At 43.4% G+C, this 24325-nt stretch overlaps 2 protein-coding genes across 4 annotated transcripts; one reads left to right on the forward strand and one right to left on the reverse strand.

Annotated features, from left to right (window-relative positions):
* Positions 1-7: 7 nt before the first annotated feature.
* epn2 (epsin 2) lies at positions 8-21307 on the forward strand. 3 transcript variants are annotated; one of them, XM_017428148.3, is made up of 10 exons: positions 8-221; positions 5624-6375; positions 7252-7406; positions 12181-12293; positions 12502-12606; positions 13714-13846; positions 15200-15343; positions 15751-15843; positions 16956-17189; positions 18131-21307. In XM_017428148.3, the coding sequence occupies exons 2-10, from the start codon at positions 5948-5950 to the stop codon at positions 18442-18444; spliced, it is 1719 nt and encodes a 572-aa protein (XP_017283637.1). In that variant the 5' UTR covers positions 8-221; positions 5624-5947; the 3' UTR covers positions 18445-21307. The 3 variants fall into 3 exon arrangements, with proteins under 3 accessions (XP_017283637.1, XP_017283636.1, XP_017283638.1); XM_017428147.3 differs by having other exon boundaries at positions 9-221; positions 18128-21307; XM_017428149.3 differs by lacking the exon at positions 15751-15843 and having other exon boundaries at positions 9-221; positions 18128-21307.
* Positions 21308-21361: 54 nt separating this feature from the next.
* On the reverse strand, positions 21362-24060 carry b9d1 (B9 protein domain 1). The gene is made up of 7 exons (XM_017428150.3): positions 23871-24060; positions 23659-23727; positions 23453-23561; positions 23199-23295; positions 23036-23098; positions 22769-22836; positions 21362-22591 (listed from the first exon to the last, which is right to left on the reverse strand). Exons 1-7 carry the CDS (start codon positions 23931-23933, stop codon positions 22464-22466), a joined length of 597 nt encoding a protein of 198 aa, XP_017283639.1. The 5' UTR covers positions 23934-24060; the 3' UTR covers positions 21362-22463.
* Between the last annotated feature and the right edge of the window lie 265 nt (positions 24061-24325).

The raw sequence follows: 24325 nt of genomic DNA on the forward strand, positions 1-24325 counted from the left end.
GCCCGCCATGTTCTGGAGGAGGGGATACGTGTAGCTCTGGCTTTAGCTTGGATTAGCATTAGCGGCACACAGCTAGGCGGAGGCGCAACAAGCTCCTTGAACGCCGAAATAAGTACTCCGTCGTGATTTTCCACCCCCCCTGTTAGACTTAGCCAGACTTCTTCAAAGGTTTGTATCCGCGGAGTAGCAGCGAAACTGGACGCGTCCTGAAACAAATTGCGGTAAGTGAGCAGTGACTTTTATTTGCAGTCGAGTTGTTTTTGTTTTTCCCAGGGTGTCCTGTAATCCAGTTTGCCTCGGTGATGTCTCTACCGAGCACCCGTCTTGGCTGCTAGCTCGAACTAGCATAGCATGCTAATTTACATACCTAACATAAAAACACGTTCGAGAGCACACCGGAATGGGTGCATATTTGGGTTTTGGGGCTTACAGCATCCCCAGCAGATACATTTAAGCTTCCATAGATGGTGAGTGATCAACAGTTGTCTTTTTTTTTCCTCTGAACTACGGGAGAAGAGTATGTTGAGCTAGCTGACCCATCCAGAGCTCAGGCTAGCTTTGCTCTTAACTTTTTTCAACACCAAGTTTTCTCATTGAAATTGAACACAGCGTTCGTTCACTGGTCTTTTTGTCGAGCGCAACAAGCTGTTTTAGGACAACTGACTGGTACAAAGTATGTACCGAGCTAACTTTGAGGCACACACTTTGGTAAATACTTCGAGAAAACTAGGCAGCGCAAAGCCTTAAAGTTAACATTGTTTCACCGGCTAATAAGTAGTATTTATTAGAAGTCTGCGCCCATTTGGATACGGTTAATCACGTGTTTGAATAGCAAATGGGAGAGCTGTATCGGAAGGTGTTTAAATGGGAAGTTGGTAAAAATTAAATTATGCTACACCCATCATCAGTCGTTAAAGTTGTCATTGACGCTACTTTAGCTTCCGTGCTATCAGGCGCAGTGATTTGTTTTTTCTTTAGAAGCGACTTATGTTTTTTTTTCTTTTGTATTTCCTTTACCAGTTTCTCTTGTTCTTAAAAAAAAGGATGGTGCCAAATGAGAGCGTGCTGTGCTGAAACTTCACGCATTTCCTCATATTTCGGGCGAGTCATTTCTGTGTGGGCGCTGCCCGCCGAGCGCACCGGGGTCAGCGGGGCTCTTAGCCGGGCTCCGGCGGGGGGAGAGAGAGAGGGGTGGGGGGTTGACGTCCGAATGTGCGCCTTTTCCACGAAGCCCCGATAAAACGTGGCCGTAGGAGGAGGGGCAGGGCTTTTGTCTGTTGTCAGGACGATCGGTCCAGTCTCGGTGGTGGACAGATGCACCATCACCGTCCTTTCGTCCCTGCCTCAGAGAGGACAAAAGGCGATCACAAAGTACCCCCCTCCTCCTATTGTCTTGTTACCTTACAAATAATGGTCTGAACATATTAGAGTCCGGATCTATGTGTTGATTCTCAAGATGGCACATTATCTGTGGTTTTACTCGTGGCTCTACGTCTCTAAAAGGAAGTGGCCGAGCAACTTGCTGCTGCTGCTGCTCTCCCAGCCCATCAGCATAATCAGTCACACTCACACACAGGTGCCCGGTTGTGCAAGATGTCTATCAGCTTTTCTCTTTCTGTGTGACAAGGTGGACCTGTTCTCTCAAAGCCTTAATTCCAATTACCATTTGCCTGGGTTGGAACCAAGACGCGCAGCTATTTTTGACTTGTTGCTTTCCTCCGTGGCGGTCGCTTTTGTTTTTGACAGGAGCGCGCCGTCGGGCCGCTCAGCGATGCCAAGAATAGTTGGAAGTATGAGGATCTAGGGTTGGTATCTTACTGAGCTGAGATTGGTTGGTGACTCAAAGTTGCAAGAAAAACGGGAATTTTCACTTGAGCTCCCACCGAAATACTACTCTTCACTACGTAGCACAGGCTACTCATGACTTGTTTTTTTGTGCCCAAAACTATACTCTTGGCTGCGCACATTACTTTGTCGGGTCGTTTTGTACCCACCTTTGCAGCCAGCCCCCCCACGTTTATGATTTAAAGCCACATTCGCTGTCAAAATACATGTTTTTGATTTGAACTTTTATGCTTCTAACACAATTCCTGCATTATTAAAGGTTGTTTGGGGGTTAATGTAACTCAAGCTCGGCTCTCGAGATGAGCTGGAGACGCCCGACTCTTGACTGTTTCAAGAGAAAGAGTTATTGCACAAATGTTCAAAACTCAAATGTTCCAGGGCTGGGCGCCTCTGCGACTCACACGGGGAAGTTTGGAACCCCGCAAGAGTTGCAAAACGTCTGGGAGGCTCCCTCGTGAATGCCGTTCACCGACTCGGTCGCGGCCCGGCGGGACGCCACCTGCTGCAAACCTTTCACGAGTAGAATGTCAAGTTTCCTTTCATTTGATAACATAATACCACAAAATGGAACTACTGCTTGTTTGTTGTCAGCTTATTCACTAACCAGACTTTGAGGTTGCAGTCTTTCAGCTTATTTTAAGTTACTTAAAACTGCAGAACTGAAAGAGTTTTTATTGTTGATGTAATCCAGTAGGAAGCTGGTATATTTGGTTTCGAGCACATCACCTCAAGATATCTTTCTTTGGAGTGATTTCTGGTTCGGCAAGAAAAATTAAACAAAGTCAACCCCGCTTGTTGGCAAAATATCTCACAAGTCACTGGGTGGATTTCAGTGAAACTTTCAGGAAGTACCAACCATCTTTTGGAGTCAGTCCAACGACAGATGATTTGGACCTGAAGCGTTTCATCGTGATAAAAATGCGTTGCTAGCGCGTCTCGCAGCTGGCCAGAAGCTGGTTTGGATAAACAGGAAGTACACCACTACAGGGGGAGCTCTGCTTTTAGTGGTCAACGTTACTTTCTGTGTGCACTGGGAATGTGATTTGAAATAATGTGCACTTAAGAGTTCTTTTTGAATTTCTTTTGGTCTCATTTTGTGGCCAAAACGATCACAGAATCGGCCTGTTGTCTAAGGTTTACTGTTGCTTGCAAGAAACCTTACCGAAATCCTTATCTCACCGGAAAGTATTGTCACTTTGCACCTCCTGCATGTTCTTCATTGCAAAGTCTACAGATTTCTAATAAATTCTAACCCACACAACCCACAGGATTTGTTATCTGTATGTTGTGGGTAGTTATTGTAAGAGGAGAACCACTGATTGGATTGTAAATAGCAGCGATTCGAAGGCGGGAGCAGGTCTGGAAGAAGTACGCCACCTTTCTTGGTGTGCATTGGATGTATTTAGGGGAAGAAGTAGAGCGGTTAGCAGAGGGATTTAAGCCCACCATCTGTTTCATACAGCACCAAATAAGCTCTGTGATCATCAGGTTACTTCCTGATTTTATACGCATAAACTGACAGTTTGACCAGGCTGACAACACGGCTGTTTGGACGTACCCAACCCCGAGCCGAGCGCCGTCTCTTTTGGACCGAGCAGAAGCGGGTCGGGGTGTCTGCTGCGGGGTGGCGGTGGGGGTCGTTCCGGGATTTGAAGCGGGGGGGCTGCGAGGAGGCTGGGACGGACAAGACAGACTCTCCTCTCTTCCTCCCGTCAGCCGTGGGTGAATAGGTGATTATAGCAGCAGATGCGTCATTAGGTCCGTCCTGCATTCATGCGGATGCAGCAGGGAGGAGGGTGATAAGGGATTTTTTTTTTTTTTTTTTTTTTATTCGAGGGAGAGCATGCTCCACAGGAATCACATTTCTCTGCGAATTTATGGGTTGTGCCAAGTTGTTTTATTATCCCCCCCAAGCACATACACCCCTTGTTTCCTTCACCCTTGTTGCCTCCAGCTGTCTATCCGTGGCATTACCAGGCAGGAAGCTGGATAAAACATAAAGCGCCTGTGCACGTAGACGCACGCTACTTATAAAGTTTGAAAAGAAATTGAATGGTTAAGTCATAACACAGAGTCTGCATAGGAAATAAAGCTTTTTTTTCTCCCCTCTCTCTCTGTTAAAGGCCTTGGTTATGGGGCCTGTTGGTGCACGTTTGATACAGAGATCAGATTACAGAGCAGGATAAGTCATCATCGCTCTTCAGCAGCAGGCAGAGAAACACAGGAAACCTTTTTTACAATGATTTAAACAGGATCGGCTACGGTTTGCTGCAAGTTGTCAATCTGTTTTATGACAGTGTGCAGTTTCCATCTAAACCACGTAATTCACAGAATTTGATATTTTCTTTCCAACGGGCTGCATGACCTAAACACAAAAACACTACGTAGTAAGTAGCAGACTCATAAAGGTAAAGTGTTTTTTTCCGCACTACTCAGGGGGGGGTTCTCATGGTCAAGAGTTTTCATACGGAACGTGGAGGTGTGGGTTACTTTCTCTTTCTGTATTTGTTTGTCGGGAAATGATTACGAGCCTGGGCCATTGATCTTTGAGAAACAAGACCTCATCAGCGACTCTTCTAGGTATCATCCCACAGGCTTATCTCCTCTGCCACCCACCACGCTGTGGAAACGGATTCTCATTCTTAACACTGCGCTGCTGCGCTCGAACGTAGACAGAGATGCATTTACGGTCTGGCAGCGTTGAGAAATTTATGTGAAATTTAACCAGCGAAATTTGAAATTCAGCTCTGCGTGGCTCAATTTTACTATCAGACCAGAAGCATTTCAACAGCAGTAAATTGAAATTGTGCAACTTCTTTTAATCGTATCTATTGTGACATCAGATCAGATAGAATAAGCTCAAACTTGTTCTTTACACTTTACACTGACAATAGTTTTAAGGTCAAAACAACAGTTGGGAGTAAATTACAATGAATTGCTTAGAAGAAAGGGATTTTTCTGGTTGTTTTTAATTAACGACTTCAGAATAAATCAAGCTAATGCTCAAGGGTTTGTGTATTAATTATTATCAGTCCGGTTAATCATATTGATTTTCTTTCTGCTTGGTAAAAACAATTTTTTAAAATTTACCAGCCTATAACAGATAAGTCTGCTGCTCCGCAAAAAGTAGTAAATACCTTTTGAGCCAATTTTGTGTACATTTCTTAATTAGTTTTTAATAAAAACAAACGATTTTTGAATTAAGCTACAGGTGGATTTCAGCTGATTGTTCCCCGAGCCTACCCAGCTTGCAGCCCCCCCCGCCCCCCGAAGTCTTCCGAGAGGCTCGCAAGACACCGACGTCCGTTTTCAGCGTCCGCAATTTGCCGCTGTTCCAAATTACCATAAACCCAATAATAATCTGAAAGCTGAGACACGGGTTATTTGTCACCGGCACTCATGTCGCATCTGATACGAAGTAGGCAGGCGTGGAAAACGCTGAGCTAAGTATGAAAGTATGAGACATGTTTGTCTAGTTTCACAAAGACAGGCACTACAGCCGCTTCTATAAATACAAACCAGATGATCGTATTGTCGAACTGTGAAAACTGGGACAGGTTTTAGAGCGGTATCTAGTGTGGCTTTAGCAGATTTTCAAGAGTCTTAAACTTGTTCAGGCAGAAATAAATCTTCAGGTGTTGCAGGAAATAGTCAGAAAATGATGTGAAGTAAGTATTACTTTAGCGCCGTTTTGTTTGATATTCTAATTTTTCGTTGTTGTCCTTTTTTTTTAGCTGTCCTCTTTGTTTGTTTTACACTCGTTTGTTTGTCGTTGTAGGTGGCTGTGAGGACTTGTGTGCAGCCTGGGCTGTGTGTGGAGATGTTTTTAACAGACGCTGTTCAGGAGGACTCAGGAACACTGCGCTGGCCTGGAGAAGCCTCTTAAACACACACAACGCTCCCGAACATAAAAGGATTTTAAAAAAAAACCTGACAAAGGACACAGACACTTGGAAGTAACCCAAACTTCTGAAGGATACAGACACTTGCACATTTTGTGTTGACCTTCAAACTTTGACACGACTAGTGTCCAGATTCCTCTCCTACAAGAGAGCGCGTTCTTCTTTTTCTTTCCGTCTATCCCACCTTCACCGCTGCCACCATGCCAAGCACCATCCGCCGGCAGATGAAAAACGTGGTTAACAACTACTCGGACGCGGAGAAGAAGGTCCGAGAGGCCACGTCCAACGACCCGTGGGGCCCTTCGTCTTCGCTCATGTCCGAGATCGCGGACCTCACCTACAACGTGGTGGCCTTCAGCGAAATCATGAACATGATCTGGAAGCGGCTCAACGACCACGGCAAGAACTGGCGCCACGTCTACAAAGCCCTCACCCTGCTCGACTACCTGATCAAGACGGGCTCGGAGAGGGTGGCGCTGCAGTGCAAGGAGAACATCTTCGCCATCCAGACGCTGAAGGACTTCCAGTACATAGACAGGGACGGCAAGGACCAGGGCATCAACGTCAGGGAGAAGAGCAAGCAGCTGGTGGTCCTGCTCAAAGACGAGGACCGCCTCAAAGGAGAGAGGTGAGAGTTCATTCATTCAGAAATACAACTGGATTCATTTCTTTATTTTTGAATATATTTGGCCCAAACCTGCTTTAGATGAACGAGAGAACAGAAGAGAAGAAAATGTAAAGTGAGGACAGGTGGGGTTTTTCCACAATAAATCATCATGGCATTATTAAACAATAATATCACATATTCTAATATTATTCAGCTCTAGTCAGAGTGTGTGACAAAATCCTACACATGACCAGAATCCTGACTGGGCCTTTGCTTAAAAATAAAAGGTTTTTGTTGAAAAATGGTAAAAAAAAAAAAAAAATGGTTTCTGAGTGAACTAATCTTTTCTTATGCTGCCGTGTAATTTAAATGGACGGTTTTTACTCACAGGGTTCCTTCGCAGTCTAAAAAAGCCTATAAAAGAATGAAATTGTATTAGTATTTTCCAGATCTGGATAGGTGTGGTTAGTGTTAGTGTTTCTAGACTTGATTACGTAAATAAAAAAAAAGTCAAAATTGCTAAAATGAGCAGGGTATATTTCACATTAGAGTCACAGTTAGTGTGACAGGAAACCTAACTGGAGCCTTTAAAGAAAAACAATATATTTCAGTTGTAGGTAAATGTTTATGCTCAGATGTGTTATAAAGCAAAAAAAACTAATTGAAAAAATTAAATGACACCACTGTATAGAGTATAGTGAATTACAGTGACGTTACAAGCTTTTTCATGTAAATGTTTACAGAAAAAGCAGAAAGATTGAGTCTAAATATGTCATTTTAACATATAAAATGTGTTAAAACCCTGTCCTCATCAGTTTAGATTTGGGTTTAGTTTAGATCCTTGTTTTATGGTCATCAAACTTCATCCCAATATATATATTATTTTCTTCCTTGTAGGTCTCAGGCTTTGAAGACGAAGGAGCGAATGGCCCAGGTGTCCACGGGGAGCAGCCAAATGGGTTTTGGTCGCGGCTCGTCCCAGCCCAACCTCTCGACATCCTACAGCGAGGAGTACGGCAAATCGGAGGGCTCGCCTGCCTCCTACCATGGCTGTAAGTGTGCCCTTGTCGTTGCCTCCCACAGCCCGCGGGGTTCATCCCATCTGTTGAAACGACAAGTGTAAGGATGATTATTACTGCTGTAACTCTGGCCTACTCCCTGAAACCCTTCCCCTCCCCCTTGTTCTGTCTCTGGCTCGCAGTCCTGCACCAGGGCTGCATTCCTGAGCTCTCTTCCTTTCCCACACACAAACCGGAGAGGAAGAAGAGCCCCCCCCACCCCCACCACCACCACCACCAATCATCTTTCATCTACACGACAGAGGAATCTGCTCCTCTTTTCAGTGATGAACTCATTTCTCTTGAGAGAGCGAGAGTGTAGCAAGGATTTATATTTACGGGTCAGGTTAGGGTAACTCAGGAGTTTATTCCAGTTTCTGTATCACCACAAATATCTTTATGTATAGAGATCTAAAATACATTGAATCAAAAGAGTGGATTTTGTTTCTGATTTGGGTCCGTTTGTACAGGAAGGAGTGAGGAATTGCAGTTAAGTCCGAGTTAAACAGGAAAACGGGGTAACAGAGAGAAAGTGCAAAAATGTAATGAAAGAATGAACCCTGGCCTCTTTTCCTTTCACACTGACCCTCAGTCCTTTTTGCACCCAGCGGGATGACTGTGTGTGCGCACGCAAGCTTGTTGGTTCGTGCTTGTTTGTTGCCATGCCTGGTTCCCCCCCTGCATGAATCTTGCATGGTGTGCTGAACCCATATTTTTTTTGGCCTACATTCTGTCTGCGTACACAATGTGTGTGAGTGTGCGGCTCACACAGCCGGAAGCTTTCAGCTGCTGAGTCATCAGTGGAGAAAACGGATGGACCGGTTGACCAATAGGAGTTCAGTCAGGGTATCTCTGGGGGGGATGTGGAGAATTCCAGTTGAACCTTCCGCATATTGTTGTCCAGACATGGTGTGAATGAATGGTCGTACATCTGTTACCGTAAGCCTAATCAGTCCCCCGTTCCCTAAAGTGTCTCAGAGCAGAAGGAATTTTCATTTAATGTATAATATAAAAATGTACTTTTAAATCAGCTTCATTTATCAAATAGGTTAAATCACAAAGGATTTGTTTTTGTCCGTTCCTGTCTCTAGCAATACATAATAATATAGTTAGTGTACATGCATAATACACATAATACACCTGTTATGTATATAAGTTCTTTCACTTTTCAATATACGCAAATGCAATAGTTCAGCGCAATGTGTTAAAGACAAAACTCATAAAGTATATGTAAAACTGCTAAGTTTTAGGTACAACATTCATCATTTTTGGGAATAAAAGTTTTGATTTGATTTTTATCCTGTATCAAAAGAAAATTGCGTCTGTTTTTAATTGTTTGTCAGTCATCCAGCTTCACGTGAGTCAGCATCAAAATGCGTGAAAGACCTTTTTGAAGAGGTTTTCTGTGGAAAGGCCTTTGAACGAACAATATCCTACCTGCTGCAGACGGCTCTTTGAAAGACCTCAGTTTGGAGAAACAGTTTTATTCTGATTTTGCCAAGACCAAAGTGGACTGCTGCTGTCTTAAAACATGCAGATATTATTTTAGAAACTTTTTAACATTGTTGTCATTTTCACAATCCGCAGTTATTTACTGGACATAGAACTTTACAGCTGTTTGTAATATTTCCTTTAACGATAGATATTAGCAGCTAGCTGGTGCACTTCCATTGCAGAAATATCTTACTTCTGTCAGAATAACTCTTTAAGATTTATGTGATTTTTCTCAGAGTATTAGACAACAAACATAAGACCACTTTGCAGTGATTCATTCGTTCATTCTCCTGATATGTGCTTATCTCACCCTTTACTCATGCAGGGATACGTAATATAGCATAATGTGTCAGCATGACAACAAACTGTTTAAAAGCACAGAAAGTTATCCTCAGCTGCTGCTTTGTGTTGCCTGTTCTGTCAGACAGTCTGGGAAATCACCTTTGAAATCACCATGATCAGGTTATTCTTTGAATTAAAATAATGTTTTTGTCGAAATGTGCTAATCTGAAAGAAATGATTGAGTTTGTGGCCTTTCTCAGTTGAATCCTACAGTTGTGTTTAGTGTGTTTATTGTAGTGGTTCCTGAGCAGTTTTTAGTCCAGCTTCTTTCTTTGCTTTTGTCCTTTTTACACATTTAAAGAAATGATGCATATTTAAAAAGACTGCCTTCTTCAACGGCCACTGAATGCATCATCTGTAGAGACAAAGTGTCTGGATTTGTGTTTGGGTTTTCAAGCCTCTCACCCGTTAATTAGAACGTCATGCCCCAGTATCTCATCATAAATCCATCACAGACAGCACGGGTTGTGATCAGGCAGTTTCATTGTCGAAAATTCGGGGTTCTATTCATAGCTGAAATTGCATAGTGTTCACGGAGTCATAACTTAAAATCGGTAGAAGAACTGCTGGCAAATTTAAAGTGTTGTTTCTTGTTTTTTTTTCCTTATACTGACAACTGTGTGAGAACAGTACCAAGAACTTCTCCATATAAGGTTTATTCCCACAGTGGCGGGCATGAAACTGTTGTTTTAGCTGGCGTAGAGATTTATGCGTCATTTTGTCTCACAACCGTGAAGCTGCCAGCTTTAGTCTAGCAGCTTATTTTGATATTATTTTTGCTGCTAGTTTAATATATGTATATACAAAAAGATTTTAAAACCAGAAATTGGTGAATGAAATACAAGAAAGACAGAATATTGTCTGAGTAACTACATCAACAAACCTTGAACCCCCCTCCGGTCAGTTTCCCTCAGACAAAGTGGCAGCGACGGGAGTTTGACAAGAATTAAAGAAATGTTAAGAAATGTGGAGACTTCAACAAAAAGTTTGAGAGAATCTCAAAGACAAGCACTCTGATCTGAACCTGAAAAAGGGAAAAAAATTGTGACTTATTTATTCAGAATATGAACAGTACTTTGGCTTTTTGAGATATCTGGGTAGTGGTCCACCACTGCATTGCTTTTGAATTTAATCTATATCAAAAAATGCGTTCATTTGTGATAATCTAACGATTTGATATGACTGTTAAACATTAGCTGTGGATATTTACTGACATTCTTTTTATTTAAAATGACTGCAGTGCTGACAGTATAGACAAAAACCTGAGTTAGACAGTGGTATTCTTATAAAATCAGGTAAAGTTGAAAGAATTTCCACCTGATTCTTTCATGTTGTTCGTCTGCCGTCGTGTCTTCATGAATGTTGCCTGCACTGTTGCTTCTTCAACACACTGTAAACCTAACAAAGCATCTCAAAGGAGGTCGGGTGCACTTTAATTGTTACAGGAACCGTCTTCGTAGTTTGACACATTACTGCGTAACGGAAAGGTTGATCGTCACAGAATTTCGTGTTTGTATACAAAGTCTGGGGAGGATCCAGAAGTGGCGTCACAGACGTTGGTTACGTGTGCGGCGAGAGTCTCGTCGGATAGTGAAACTGTCATTCATGTCGCACTCGTGTCACTCTTCTTTGTGTTCTTTGAACGTCAGCATCCCTGCAGCCTACATAACGTAACTCATTTGTGGTCATGTGTTTTTTGGAAACTGTGTGCATTTATTTGCAACAAGTGCAGAGAAAAATAATCAGGTAGACAGAAGGGGAGTAAAAACCATTTGCTGTTGGTATTGCCGCCCTAGAAGTTTGTCTCTTTTTTTTTTTCCAACACACTCCATTAACAATAAATCATGTTCAGATGTGAATCATCACCTGAACAATAATGGGTTAAGCTGAAGAGAACAGGTTTACAGCTCTAGTACACCCACGGCGTTCACACAGTCTCAAACTGGTAGGCACGGACATTCAACTGAGGAAAAGAAACCAAAACCGATCAGAACGTGGCCGTTCCAGTGGAAACGACGAAGCAGCGACTTTAAAACTCGGTCCCACATAGTCACTGAATGAATTAAAAGGGTAGGTCAGCTCATTTAAAGTGTGAAAAGGTTGCGAACAACCAATATCTCACCTGCTGCAGATGACTCTTTGACCGCAGTTTGGAGAAATGGTTAAATCCTGACAGGATAGCGGTTGGACCGAGCGGACCTCTGTCTTTTAGGCTTTTAGGCCTTAAGGCTGCTCTCAGTTTCACCATACTGTTATTTAAATACCTTTTTTTCCTCATTTGCAACAAAAAAATAACCGCAGGAGCAGCTAGCGTTAGCACTTCAGTTGCAGGAATATATATATATTTTTTTTCTGCTGGCGTAACAATGTAATGCAAAACTGACAGCTATGTAAAGGTTTGTAAGGATGGCAAGAATCTACTTTGGTTGGACTAGCCATTAGTTCATCAATTCCATCAAAATAAGTCTTTATTTCTCCAAACTGAAGTTCTTCAAAAAGCTATTTACAAATAAGATATTAGTTGCCTATACCATTTTATTGAACCTCACTTTAAGGCTGAACTGTCCCTTTAAAGAAGACCGTGTTGACAGCCTTAATGAGGCTTAATGTTGACTTCTAGCCTGTGTGTGTGTGTGTTGGCCACGTGTCGTCTGTACGTTGTTTCTTTGGGCTGCCACATGGCCCGTCCCAATCCAATTAGCTGACTGGACTTGATCAGAGGTCATGATCCGATGTAGCGCAGATACAAATGGTATTTTTATACAGTGAAATAAAATGGGGCTTGTTCTCTTGGTCAGCTTTGTCTCATTATCTTTATTCTTGGTAAAATGACGTCCACAGTCAGGGACGTGATTTCTCTGATATTATTAGATGTAAAAATCGTATGTGGTGAAAGATATTTATTTTTTGTTGTTTTATTTTTTTCTTTCAGCCACTTCCCCTAATGCGGGTTCAGAGCTCGAGCAGGCCAGACCTCAGACCAGTGGGGAGGAGGAACTACAGCTACAGCTTGCTTTGGCCATGAGCAGAGAAGCAGCTGAACAGGTATACACACACACACACACACACACACACACGTTCTAACATGTTCACGTTCTGTTTCGCAAACTACAGAAACTTGTTCCAAACTACTTAAGTTTTGGCATACTGTGAACAGAGGATTATGCGTAGCGTCATTAGCCTTGCTAATATGTCTGCGTCGTAGGAAGGAAGTTTCGCCCGTGTCGTTAACTGAAGCTGCGTTTGTACTTAGGAGGAGCGCCTACGCAGAGGGGACGACCTGAGACTACAGATGGCCTTGGAGGAAAGTAAGAAAGAAGGTCCGGGCTCAGCAAAACTCCCCAAAAAGAAGAGAGAGGTAAAATTCAAGCAAACTCTAGGACTTAATGGAATAACCGAGTCACCCGTCCCTTAACTCAAATGCACTCCTGAAATAGTCTTGTCAGTCCCCGTCCTCTTTCCCTGCCTGACCCTTTCCTAGCAGTAACGTGCAGCAGAGTTTTCTCATCATTATTCTGGCTGGGTTTTGGGACACGAGTTTAGAATAAGGACGGTTCGCTTGACTCTGTCTCTTGTTTGTCTAAGCGCCGAAAGACACGACTGTATGTTTGAACAGTGATTTGTGCTGTAATGGCCCAACAGATCCCTCTCCTCCCACACACACAAACATAAAAAAAACATCTATGGCTCCATCCACATGGGAGTGGTTTCAGTGAATACGTAAAACCTAACCCAAAGTGTGACAGATGCAGCAGCACCACTGACAGATTACATGCTTGCCTTTGTGCTGCAAATACAAAACCTTTGTTTACTGTATTACTTCAATGACCGGACAAAGCATACGTTCCTTATTTCAGCAAATAATTGAAGGCCAGAAAGGGTTTTATCACCTTATTGAACTGTCAACAGTACTAAAGCAAACACTGCAGGAAAAAAAACAACAATATACATCAAGTATAAATGTAAAAACATGGAAAATGAGAATACCAGTCATTGTGTTTACCCTGATAAGTTTTGAGCCTTGTGAGGAAAACCCTTCCCTCCAGCTGTTCCTCACTGGGTACTGGGTCTGAAATCATCCCATATGTCCACGTGTTTGGACTGATACGAGTCCCAGTAAACATCGTCCTGCACTTGTGTGGTCTTGTTTAATGTCACACAAAGTAATGGTTCCGATTCATCGTTGGCGCCCAAGAAGGATTTGATTCTTCCTCTTACAGACGCCATTCAAACCATAGACTGTACAGTATAATATATTCAGTCTATGGTTCGTATATAAACAGTCTGCCAGACGTGTAAGCTTTATGCACATACTCCATGTCCTGTTTCCTGCGCCACCTACAGGCCTGCTATAGTTAGTACAACGTTTTGGGTCGTTTTCTGTGTTTGTGTGAATGCAAACCTTTCTAGAAACGGTGCCATGTTCTGTTTCTGTTTCTTACCCAAGTTCTTTGTCTCTTTGTAGCCACAGTCATCTCTGATGGATCTGATGGATGTTCCTGAGCCAAGGGCTGACCCGTGGGGCATTGGTGGCGGGGCCGGAGCTGGAGCTGGAGCTGGAGCTGCAGCTGCATCAGCAGACCCATGGCATCCTTATGGTGAGCACGTATACCGTACATACACTCTAAATGGTAAAGGTCACTCTAAATGATATAATCGTCATCATCAAGGGGTTTAGAATGAAGCTACTGTGTGTGCGTGTGTGTGTGAGAGAGAGTGAGTGTGTGTGTGTGAAAGGCATCTCTGCTCTCCACCTGCAGCCTGTGGGACTGTGACTCTTTGTTTAATTGGAATGCTGCTCTACAGGCTCGGCAGCATTACAGCTCTGGGAGCAGGGAGGGAGTTAGTGGAAGATATTGTGAAGAAAAGGAGTGTGGAGGGTTTGTGATGCAGGAAGGGAGGCTCAGGGAGATAAAAATGTAACGCTTGTTTCAGACAAGCGACGGGGCTTTGTTGTGGGCAGGACAGCTGCTTCTTTCCATTCATTTGATGCTCAAACAGCAAACCTCTTGTTAAAATGAATTGATAGATACATACTGTAAATATAGGTATAAAGGACAACTGTCTAAATCTTTGCTTTTAGTTTGTCATATTTGACAGCAAAGTGGTGGCTACTATACACGAGTTGACAGCAATTATTTACTATAATACTTCTTTAAGATGCCACCTGTTTAACAAACTTAGACATGGAGAAAAACAAATCTTTAAAAACTTACCACAGACAGTTTTGAAAATGTAAAAACAGAATGTTCTAAATGTCACAGTGGAATGCAAGGCAGACCGATGCTCGGCTTGTTCTCAGTAATGACAAATAAAGACACAGTTGTTGCTCACCACAAATCTGCTCTGTTTTTTTTTTTTTTTTACTAACAACACTTAGACTTTAAACATCCTGAGGCTTTTCTAAAAGAGCCAGAAGACCATTTCACTTTGATCTAAGATGTAGAAAAAACAAAGACAAATTTAGCTTGTTGAAGTCCTGTCCATATTATTCCTGGCGGCGCTGCTGTGGGTAAGACTTCAGGTACCACAGTGAAGTAGCAGTGAAGTGGCTTGTCTGATTATCCAGAACCTCGGTCCCCCCCCCCGGAATAATTAATTTTGAGTTTTGCTGAACTGCTTTGATTTTGGCCGTGCTGAGAAAGTTGTTCTTTCTGGGTAGTTTATAGAAAGCTTTTGTACTGTGGTGGCTGTCCTTACAGGCGAACATGAGCGATGTCTTTGCAGCCATATTGAAAAGGGATCCTCCGTGCGACAAGTGGTTCAGTTTTCATCCCATAATAACAAAGAATCAAGTATAAAGTTGTTGAAAGAAATGCATTTGAAGAGAGGAATTTGTCAGTCAAACAGGAATGATCAGGTTATGGGTAATCTTAAAAAAACAATCACCTTCCTGCTAGGGCTAAAAATGTCTCCTGTGTATGTGGTGAAAGCTCCGAACCTCTCCTCAGGGTCCGCCCCCAAGCCCACCGACCCATGGGGCGCTCCTTCCTCTGTCCCAGCCATGAAGAGCGGCGATCCATGGGCATCAAACTCCACTCCCGCCTCGGACCCCTGGGGCTCTGCAGCTGCCCGCCCCAAGACCTCCAACACAAGTAAATACATATGCTTGCAAGATCATGCATTTCATTCGCCAGCTACCGTTTTAATGCCTACCGAAAAGGTTGTAATCTTGCTGTTAACCTGTGGGTAAGAGGAGGAAATGTAGTTAAAAGACAGACAGTGACAGTGACTTGAAGACACGTGTTTTTGGTTAAACTCACTGCGGGACACGAATAGTTAACAGCATCACACCCATCTGCATGCTTTCAGTTTACCTGTGAGGTTTATTTGTGGCTTTACCGAGGTATCTACGCTCACCTGTACTTGTACTGTTTGTTTCCATTTGTCTTTGTGTTTCTGTTGCTTTTTTTTTCTTTTTTTTTTTTAATGACCTTTGTGCCCTTTGTGTATTTTTTGTCTCGTGTGTGTGTGTGTGTGCGGATGGGTTGTCTCCTTTCAGGTAGCTTTGACCTGGTCAGTACGTCCAATGGTACATCCAGAGAAGACTTCTCAGAGTTTGACAGCCTGCGCTCTTCCTCCTCTGTCCCCACTGGTACTCACCCTGTCTTTGTCTCTCTAATGACACGGAGTCTGTGTTTGCCCCCTCTCTCTGTGTCTTAAAACATGCCCGTCTGCAGACACGTTTGTCTCTGCAGGGGGCACAGGGACATTCATGTCTTGTCTTTGTATGTATGTGTCACCAGAATTGAGCAGAGGCAGTTTGCACCTCTGAAGTCACGATTGTCTTCTTACTTTAAACCGATTTAAAATCCAGCAGCAGGTCTAGTTTATGGTGCAAACATGCCGCCTGCCCAAATCTGGTCTCATATCAGTGTGGTGTTATCTGATGCAGCTTCTGTTCGTGCAGCGCTAAACACATTTTAATCTTCACGCCATCTAGTTTACAGAAACGCTGGTCTTTTAATCGTAAACTGAAAACCACTCAGATTGGTGTCTGACAGGGTTTCAGTGACTTGCTTGGCTCGGCCTTTTAAGTATTTGAGCGTCACACCGTTGTCAGACTTAAGCTTTAGCTCAACAGAAAACAGACCAAAGATAAAGACGAGGACGGGAAGGACACAGAAAGGACGCAGGAAGGACAGGACTTGTTTGAAGTTTAAGAAGAAAAAAAAATTCTCTGCAGAACGAGGGTCACCAAACAGATTCTGCTCCACTGGAAATCTAAAAGATTAATTAGATTTTAAAACGCTCTTTGCTCCGCCGTGTCTGACGTTGTGTTACGACACCACGGATTTTCTCTGTGACATTTCCTCACGTCTCTGCAGCCGCGCTCAGGTTGTGTCAGCCTCTGCTGCTGTCTGACTGTTGGCACAAGATAACAGCCAGGCTGTCTGCCTCTGACGTACTCTTGTAATACCATCATCGTTTTATTGCATCGACCCGGGTTTATTTTTCAGTAAATGTGAATAAAGGTTCCCGAGCGCAAGAAGGGCACACTTTCGTGTGCGCCGGTGGACCCGTGACTTGCAGAAATTGAAAGATAAACAAGTCAAAACGAGTCAAATAAAATGAGAGACCGTACGAGAGATGAAGCAGTTTCTGGTTTATAAGCCAAATAAAATACGTTAGGTTATATATTATTTTACTCTTTCAAAGAGAGTCTCTAAAAACAACAAAAACAACTTCCTGCTTTCTCTTTTCCAGTTGACAGAGGCATAACGTCCTCTCTGCCTTCACAAGTCAGTCTTGCTAGTAGCAGCAGCCTGGACTTCTTTGACCCCGTACCCTCTTCTGCATCTACTTCTATCACCACACATCCAACCAGAAAGACTCCCGAGTCCTTCCTGGGACCCAACGCTGCCCTGGTCAACTTAGACTCTCTGGTGTCCAAACCAGCCCAGCCGGCACCAGCTGTTAACCCATTCTTGGCTTCCACGGGTAGGAACTCGTCGAAACAAAACCATCACCCTGTCGAAAATCTACTCGCTCTGCTCAGACAGTATATTCATGGACCAGTTTTCCTTTTTTTTTAATGTTTTTGTGGTATTGTTTGATTGCACGATGGACACAGAGATTGTGTTCGATTTGATTTCTCCAGATGAGTGATCTCCAATCGTAAACATAATCATAAAATTTGGCCATATTTCATCCCCAAACGTGATGATTCACCACCATCAGAGTTTGTTAAAGGATGGTATTTGTTTAGGATTTTCCACATATGGGTACGTTTGGAAAGAGGGACTGGAGTATAGAAAAATAATTGTTTCCAGTCTCCTTTTTTCCCCCCTTTTCTTTATCCTGGATTCTGAAAAGTATTTTAAAAAAACAAAAAACATCTACAAATCAGCTGCTTAAAAAGCAGACTGCTGTTCACATATATAAATAAATAAATGGTCTGTATTCTGTCACGTCTTGGTTACGTAAAGCCCAACCACTGTGTTGAGGAGGCTAAATTAGAGTAAACCTGATGTCACTAAAAGATTTACAGTTAAGGTTTTTGTGGATTACATGATTATTGCCAAAATAAAGACAAAGGTGTAAAAAAAACCCATACAAAATCAGAATGAAGCACACCTGTTTCAATTTTAAAACCCCTTAAATGTTTTGTGCATATATTTGTACTTCAGTCGTCAAAACTGTCCATAAAATCAACAAGGAAATCTGAAAAATTCAAACTGGAAATATTGCACCTACAAGCAGCAGCTACAACCAGCCTTTTGTAGCCTACAGTTGATTTAAGTGATTATTTATTATTTTTAGGTCTTCTAAGGGTTGTTAAAAAAAGCAACTATCGGTGTAGTTTGTAAAATAAACTAGCAGCTCCAGCAGCTCATTTTCTACATTTCTCTGATACTGACGATGTGTTTGGCTTCCAGCAGGGGTTGCTGCTCCAGCGTCCCACGCCAACCCGTTCCAAGTGGGCCAGCCGGTTCCCCCCACGCTCAACCAGATGCGCGTCAGCCCGATGCCCTCTGGCTTCGGTGGCGTGGCAGAGCCCATGCCCCTCTCCTCGGCTCAGCCCGCCACCATGGTGCCCCTGGCGGGGATGGCCCCCATGGGTCACGGGATGCCAGGCATGGGAGCCAGCGCTGCCGGGATTCCATCCTCCATGTCGATGCCCCAGCCGCTGATGAGCATGCCCCCCCAGGCAGGGACGCAACCCGCTGGAACCACCAACCCCTTTCTCTTGTGAAAGGCCGTCGTCTTCGTCATCATACGCTCCTTAAGAAGCTTCAACACGAGCGAGGAGATATTTTATCCCATATATCCATGTATAAGCCACTCCTAACCAGGTGCAGCCTGGCCTGCTACTAACCCCCCCTCCCACACACACACACACACAGTTCCTGACTCCTTCCTTCTCTTCCCTCCGAAGCTACACGCTGCCTAATGTTTGGTGTTCCAGGCTGATCCGAAGACGATGCGGACGACCTCCAAGCAGTCTGGGTCCAACTATTAACTTTCAGAGTCGCAGCGGTGTTCAGTTTTTCTACCGAGGCCGAACAGAACCCCGAATCCCCCCCCCAACGTCTTCCTCCCACACCGACGCCTCTTCACTCTTCGGACCACCCCTCTAATCCTTTATGGCGGGGGAGACAGGAGCGTCTAACTGTACTAACACCAGAATCTGATCTCTTCACTAGAACTAATCTTTTATAAGCCCTGTCAGCTGGTGTGTGTGTGTGTGTGTGCACGTGCACATCTCAGTAATTTTACACTGTGTATATTCTGGTGAGTTTTACTCACTGGAGGATGAAAGATGGTCAGATGTGTTTTATACTCTGCGTGTGTGTGTGTGTGTCTGTGTGTGTTTGTGTCACAGAGCAGGAATTTTGCACAATTTTTGCTTCTTTTTTGAAGGGGGGGGGCATTTACTTTCTGCGACTGTTGGACTCACCGTTACACCTTAGCTTAGAGAGGATAAAACAAACGAGACATCTCACACACACACACACACACACACACTCACTGCCTCGGCTCTCGGTACTAGTCACATCTCCTGCTCAGACAACCCTCCCACCCCCCCATCCTCCCACCTCGGACCTTTTTCTGACCTCCCACAGGAGCTTCGGCCTCCAGGGGGGGTCAAACACTGTCACAGTGAACACTCCTGAGAAGAAACTCCCTCTTTTTAAAGTGACAAAACGATGCTTAAAGACTTATTTTTTTTGTATGTTACATTTGTGTGTGCTCATATACAGGTGTACTGTTACTGCTCAGATACTAACACGTTAAAGCATTTTCTACTGCCCCCCCCCATTAATGTTTCTCGAGGAAAAGATGAACTGTTTCAGTATTTTCTGAATTGAACAAAATGGATGCTGCAAAGGCATTGTGGATCTTTGTTGTTGTTTTTTCTAAATGTGTCTAGGGTCAAAGGGACGACGCGGGGGGGGGGCTTTTGGTGTGCGACGTGCATTTAGCTTCCAAGTTTATTTTATTGGGCAAAAAGTAAAGAAAAAGAAATGGATTCAGAATTTGCTCAAGTTAGTTTCCAAAGTGCAGCTCGAGACGAGAGGTTCTGCTATCACTAGCCTTAAGTTCATATGTACTACGCAGCCGTGCAAGGAGCGTTACCACGGTAACAAGGCTGCAGCGCCGACTTGGCTTCGGCTAATCTAGCTGCAGGAACGTTAGCCGCTGCTCACACTCTCTGTTCCAGGATCAGTCTTGACGGAACAGAGGGGCAGTCCTGCAGCAGCACGTGCAAACAAGCCGCTGTTGATTTTTTCGCTTTTTGTTGTTGTTATTAGATGTAAATCCGTAGCCAGACCCTTTGAGTTTCAGAGGTGCGCACTAGCGAAGCCACGTGTCGTTTTGATTTATTCACCCTCCGTGGACAGGCTGTGTAATTTTCTTCTCCTTAGAAGCACAACAGTTACCAAAGTCAGAGCAACTGTGATTTCTGTGGACAGTAGGGTCACACTTCACTAACTACTTGTTTGTTTCTGTTTATAAATGCTCACGATATAAGAGGCTATTATTAAACAATTATAGAAGTCAGAACTAATTTACGTTTTAAGAGCTCGTGTAAGAAAGTGTCCTGATCTTAGTGGATTTACAGACGGCAAGCTGAGCGTCTCTTCTGCTTGCTGATGAAACGAGGCTGAAGAGAAACTGCACATGTGTAGATTTTACTTATTCTAAAAAAACCAACAAAACAAAACAAAAAAAGTTTGTAAATGTCTGGAATTATTCCACTTTAGCTGCCAGTGTTTACCGCTTGAAGGCGTTTTCTTTCCCCTTCTTCATTCAGTGTGGGTTTGGCGCCCCCTCCTGGTGCGCTGTCACAGGTCTTTCATGGCTGCGGGACTCTTGGGGTGGTTTCTACCCAACACAGACCTTTAATTCTCTCAGGCAAAAAAAAGAGGGGCTGCCCTACATGTGTGTATGAACTGAATAACGCTTGCAGACCAGCAAACGTAGTTCTCGATTTAAATATATGCAACAATTTGGAGCAAGAACAGATGGATTTGCTACGGTCTTTGGCCTTTAATTCACTAGAACCAGACCTTAACCTCTGCTCTTGTAAACGTGAACAAATTTATGCAGTAAAATAGAGTAAAAAGCAGGAAGGATTAGCCTTTGACTGTGGGTTAGGTGCGATCGGACGCCGTTTCACAGCAGTTTTAGTCAGCAAAACCGCGTGGCGAGCGCCTCCGTCGTGTATTCAGCTCGCTTTTATCACCAGGACTAACCGACCTCACAGGCTCGCAGTCTTCACACGCGTCAACACAACTCCGTTCTTTCCCCCAGGTCTCGTCTCTACTCTTAGTGCTGGGAGCAGGCTGCTTACGTTTTTATTAAATTTGTGCTCAACCCGTTGGCATTATAACTGTATAATATAATTTATCATTTGTACTATTGTAACATACTGTTCTTCTGTATACCTTTATTATTCTGTGTAATGGGTTAAATTTCTTTTTTTTTTTTTTCTTTCTTTTTTTGTAGAAAAAAAGTCAATGTGGTATTTTAACGGCATCTAAACAAACAGAACGCAGTTGGATGAGGACATCTTTAGCTGCATTTGGTTCAAAATAAAATGTTTCACTTCAGCCCTGTGGCTCTTTGTTCATTTTCAGGGTCCACATTATTAAATTTATTAAAAATGAATCTATTCATGTTTATTTGAAAAAAAAAAAAAACCAGTACACTTTGCTACAGTAGAAAATGCATACTACATATTATATAAACATCACCTGCAGCCACTCAGCCATAACATTATGACCACCAACGCTTAAAGTAACAGTGCTCATATTAGCACAGCTCGTCTGGACACACTTACATTCAGGATGTTTGACATTCTAACCCACCTACAGGGGATTTCTGCAAACCGATCACATCCTTTCAAAGTAGCAGCTTCCTCCTCCAGCGGGAGAGCAGTGAGTCCTGCACCAAACCCCTCAAACGCTTTAAAGAGGTAGCTCACATCTTCTGAATAGGGGTTCTGTGGAAACGTTACGATAGGTGTCTTACCTGTTGTAGATAGCTCTATAAACGACTTCGTTTCTGACAGGACTGAGGAGCAAACAGATTGCTGCCATCCTAAAATAACTAAACTCAGACATTTTAGAGCGGTTCGAGCAGCTGCTGCTTTAAAAGCCTTCACTACAGTTCATTTCGGACTACATGGTCACTTTTCAAAACATCTGTGGTTATTTGTATGAATGCAACTAGCTGTGGCACTTTCTGCAGAAATATAATCTGCCTGAATAAAGATGCACAGTGAAATAGAAAGCAGTGTAAAAGTGTTAAAAAACTGCATTAACATGAACGGTTAAGAAATTTGATTTTGGAGTTTTAAAATGACGACAAGCCGCTTTAACCTTGACCCCTTTAAGACAGTTAACCTGAAATAATGTCTCTTTCTCCAAAATGAGGTATTTCAAATGAGTGGGATTCCTTTCTACAGACCCCATCTTCAATAGATCTGAAATATCACTTAAAAAAAATTAAACTAAAGAGTCACTACCCTGATAAGTAAACCCATTTCTCAGGTCACGGATCAAAAAGGTCCAAAGTCCCAGTTTCAGATACACACAGATGTTTGGGTGTGTCTTCATATCTCTCTGGTTAGAGCTGCTTTGGTATGAAAAAAAGTGGTTCTAATGTTATGGCTGACTGCTGTAAACTCACACACGAGTTTGGCATCGATGTGAACAGAAAACGCCCCGGAAGGCCGAGTAATGCGAGCGGTTAGTCCCCTGGTTATCAGTCAGGCGTGGCGGGCAGGCCGTTTGACGGGATCAGTGGTCCTGTGTCGTAGCCCATCTTCTTCATGTCTTTAGTCATGATGTTGAAGGAGACTGTTACGAAGCCTCGAGATCGAACCCTGGTCACTGCAGTAGGAAAATACAACACACGTTAAAGCATTTAAAGCCCAAACTTTGAGAAATTTTGCTCTAAATGGTGGCATGGTTTAACAGAATAATATACACACATAACCTTGTGTTCCTGAACTGAATGAAAACTACTAATGTGTCAGTGTTTGGTGTGTTTAAACAAAATGAACGCACCTTCTCTGCCTTCCCCCTGCGCCACGACCTTCGGGTCCGTGTACTCGGGCCGTCGTCCCAACAACCAGCTGAACACGGGAGGAAAAAAAGTGTCACTGAAGCTGCTAAGCTTGGTAAACTGCCTCCATAAATACAGGTAAACAGAGCAAAAAGCACAGAAACAGTGGGGGGAATGAAAGCTACTTGAAACTGTCAAAAGCATGAAAAGCCCCCCAACCCCCTGCAGGTGCAGCTCGTCAACCGGAGCTCCTGGGAGGCGACTCTCACCCTGTGAACTTCTGCAGTCGCCACGTGGGCTCGGGAACAAACATGGGGATGGTTCTTGTATGTCTGAGGAGTAAACAAGCATTATTTTCCTTCATTGTCAGTGTTCTGGATTCAATGCCTTCATGCTTTAAGCTGGGTTGGAGTGGAGGAAGGGAACACTGACTGTCCAGGTGTGAAAGGGATGTGTGTCGCTCCGTAGCCCCTGACCACATCGTTGCCAAACACATCTGGTCCATACACACTCACCACAAGCTGGGGCCCTGGAAAATAAACAGTGAGCCGCACATCAACACTCACCCAAGTCTAAGCCACACACGTGATTTGTAAAAAAAAAGAGGCCTATTATTATTATTATTTTCCTGGGGATAATAATGGCAATAGCTGCAAACTAAGTACGTGTCAGTATGATATGCTTACACCCAAATGGATTCGTGCTCTTAAACGTTGTCTCCAGTGGGAAGTTCCATATTAACCTGTGGGACTGGCTGCTTTTGCAGGTTATCTGAGTGATGCCTTCTTCCAGCCCCTGGAAGAGCAAACGTGACCACAACGCCTTCCGTTAAAACTGACTCCGGTGCATAAACACGTGATTATTAATAATTATACTCCCGAGCGCCACTCACTGTGGTGGGAGCCCAGTCGTGGCCGTAGACGTAGCAATATTTGCAGTACAAATTGTCATACTCAGGAAACTGAAATACAAGAAAAGAGTTACGGTGAAAACTGGAAGTGGTCCTGGTGAGAAACCAGCAGAGAAATGACACGAAAACACAGACGCTTAGCTGTTGCTAATGCTAGCTGCTAAGCTAAAAACCGTAGAAGAAGAAGCACTCACGTTCGCTCCCTCGATTTGTCCGTTCACTGTGAGGAGAAACACAGACGGGTTGCTTGTAGCCATCGTGGCTTAAAGTGGTTTTCTTATTTTTTGCTTTAGAAATTCCCCTTAACGAGAATCTTATCAACCATTAGCTTAAAGTTATCGGAGGCCGTTGCTAAGGCAACGCTTGCTCCTACCTACGGGTACCAGCTTGGATCAAAAAGAACAAGTGCGCATTAACGGTGGTGGTATGACGCAGTTGTCCACCAGAGAGCGCCAAAAGCAAATCTAAAAATGTAAAAACAGAGCAACAAGAGCTATTGACAGTAATAATAATAGTACTAATTATTCTACTAATGCTAATAGTGCTACTACTACTAATAATACTACTAATGCTCGTGTTCTCACTAAAACCAGGAAGATAGAGCACATAACACCAGTTTTAAAGTCCCTACACTGGCTCCCTGTAGCTC

The sequence above is a fragment of the Kryptolebias marmoratus genome, linkage group LG12, assembly GCF_001649575.2.
Source record: "Kryptolebias marmoratus isolate JLee-2015 linkage group LG12, ASM164957v2, whole genome shotgun sequence".
In the NCBI taxonomy this organism is placed as follows: Eukaryota; Metazoa; Chordata; class Actinopteri; order Cyprinodontiformes; family Rivulidae; genus Kryptolebias; species Kryptolebias marmoratus.

Bases quoted from the DNA above. Each gene is read 5' to 3' on its own strand.
- b9d1 (XM_017428150.3), bottom strand. From the start codon at position 23,933: ATGGCTACAAGCAACCCGTCTGTGTTTCTCCTCACAGTGAACGGACAA. The intron at 23,728-23,870 runs GTGAGTGCTTCT...CTTGTATTTCAG, and splicing joins GACAAATCGAGGGAGCGAAC to TTTCCTGAGTATGACAATTT. The intron at 22,837-23,035 runs GTGAGAGTCGCC...TCCCGTGTTCAG, and splicing joins CGACTGCAGAAGTTCACAGG to CTGGTTGTTGGGACGACGGC.
- epn2 (XM_017428147.3), top strand. From the start codon at position 5,948: ATGCCAAGCACCATCCGCCGGCAGATGAAAAACGTGGTTAACAACTAC. The intron at 15,344-15,750 runs GTAAATACATAT...GTCTCCTTTCAG, and splicing joins CCCCAAGACCTCCAACACAA to GTAGCTTTGACCTGGTCAGT. The intron at 15,844-16,955 runs GTACTCACCCTG...TCTCTTTTCCAG, and splicing joins TTCCTCCTCTGTCCCCACTG to TTGACAGAGGCATAACGTCC.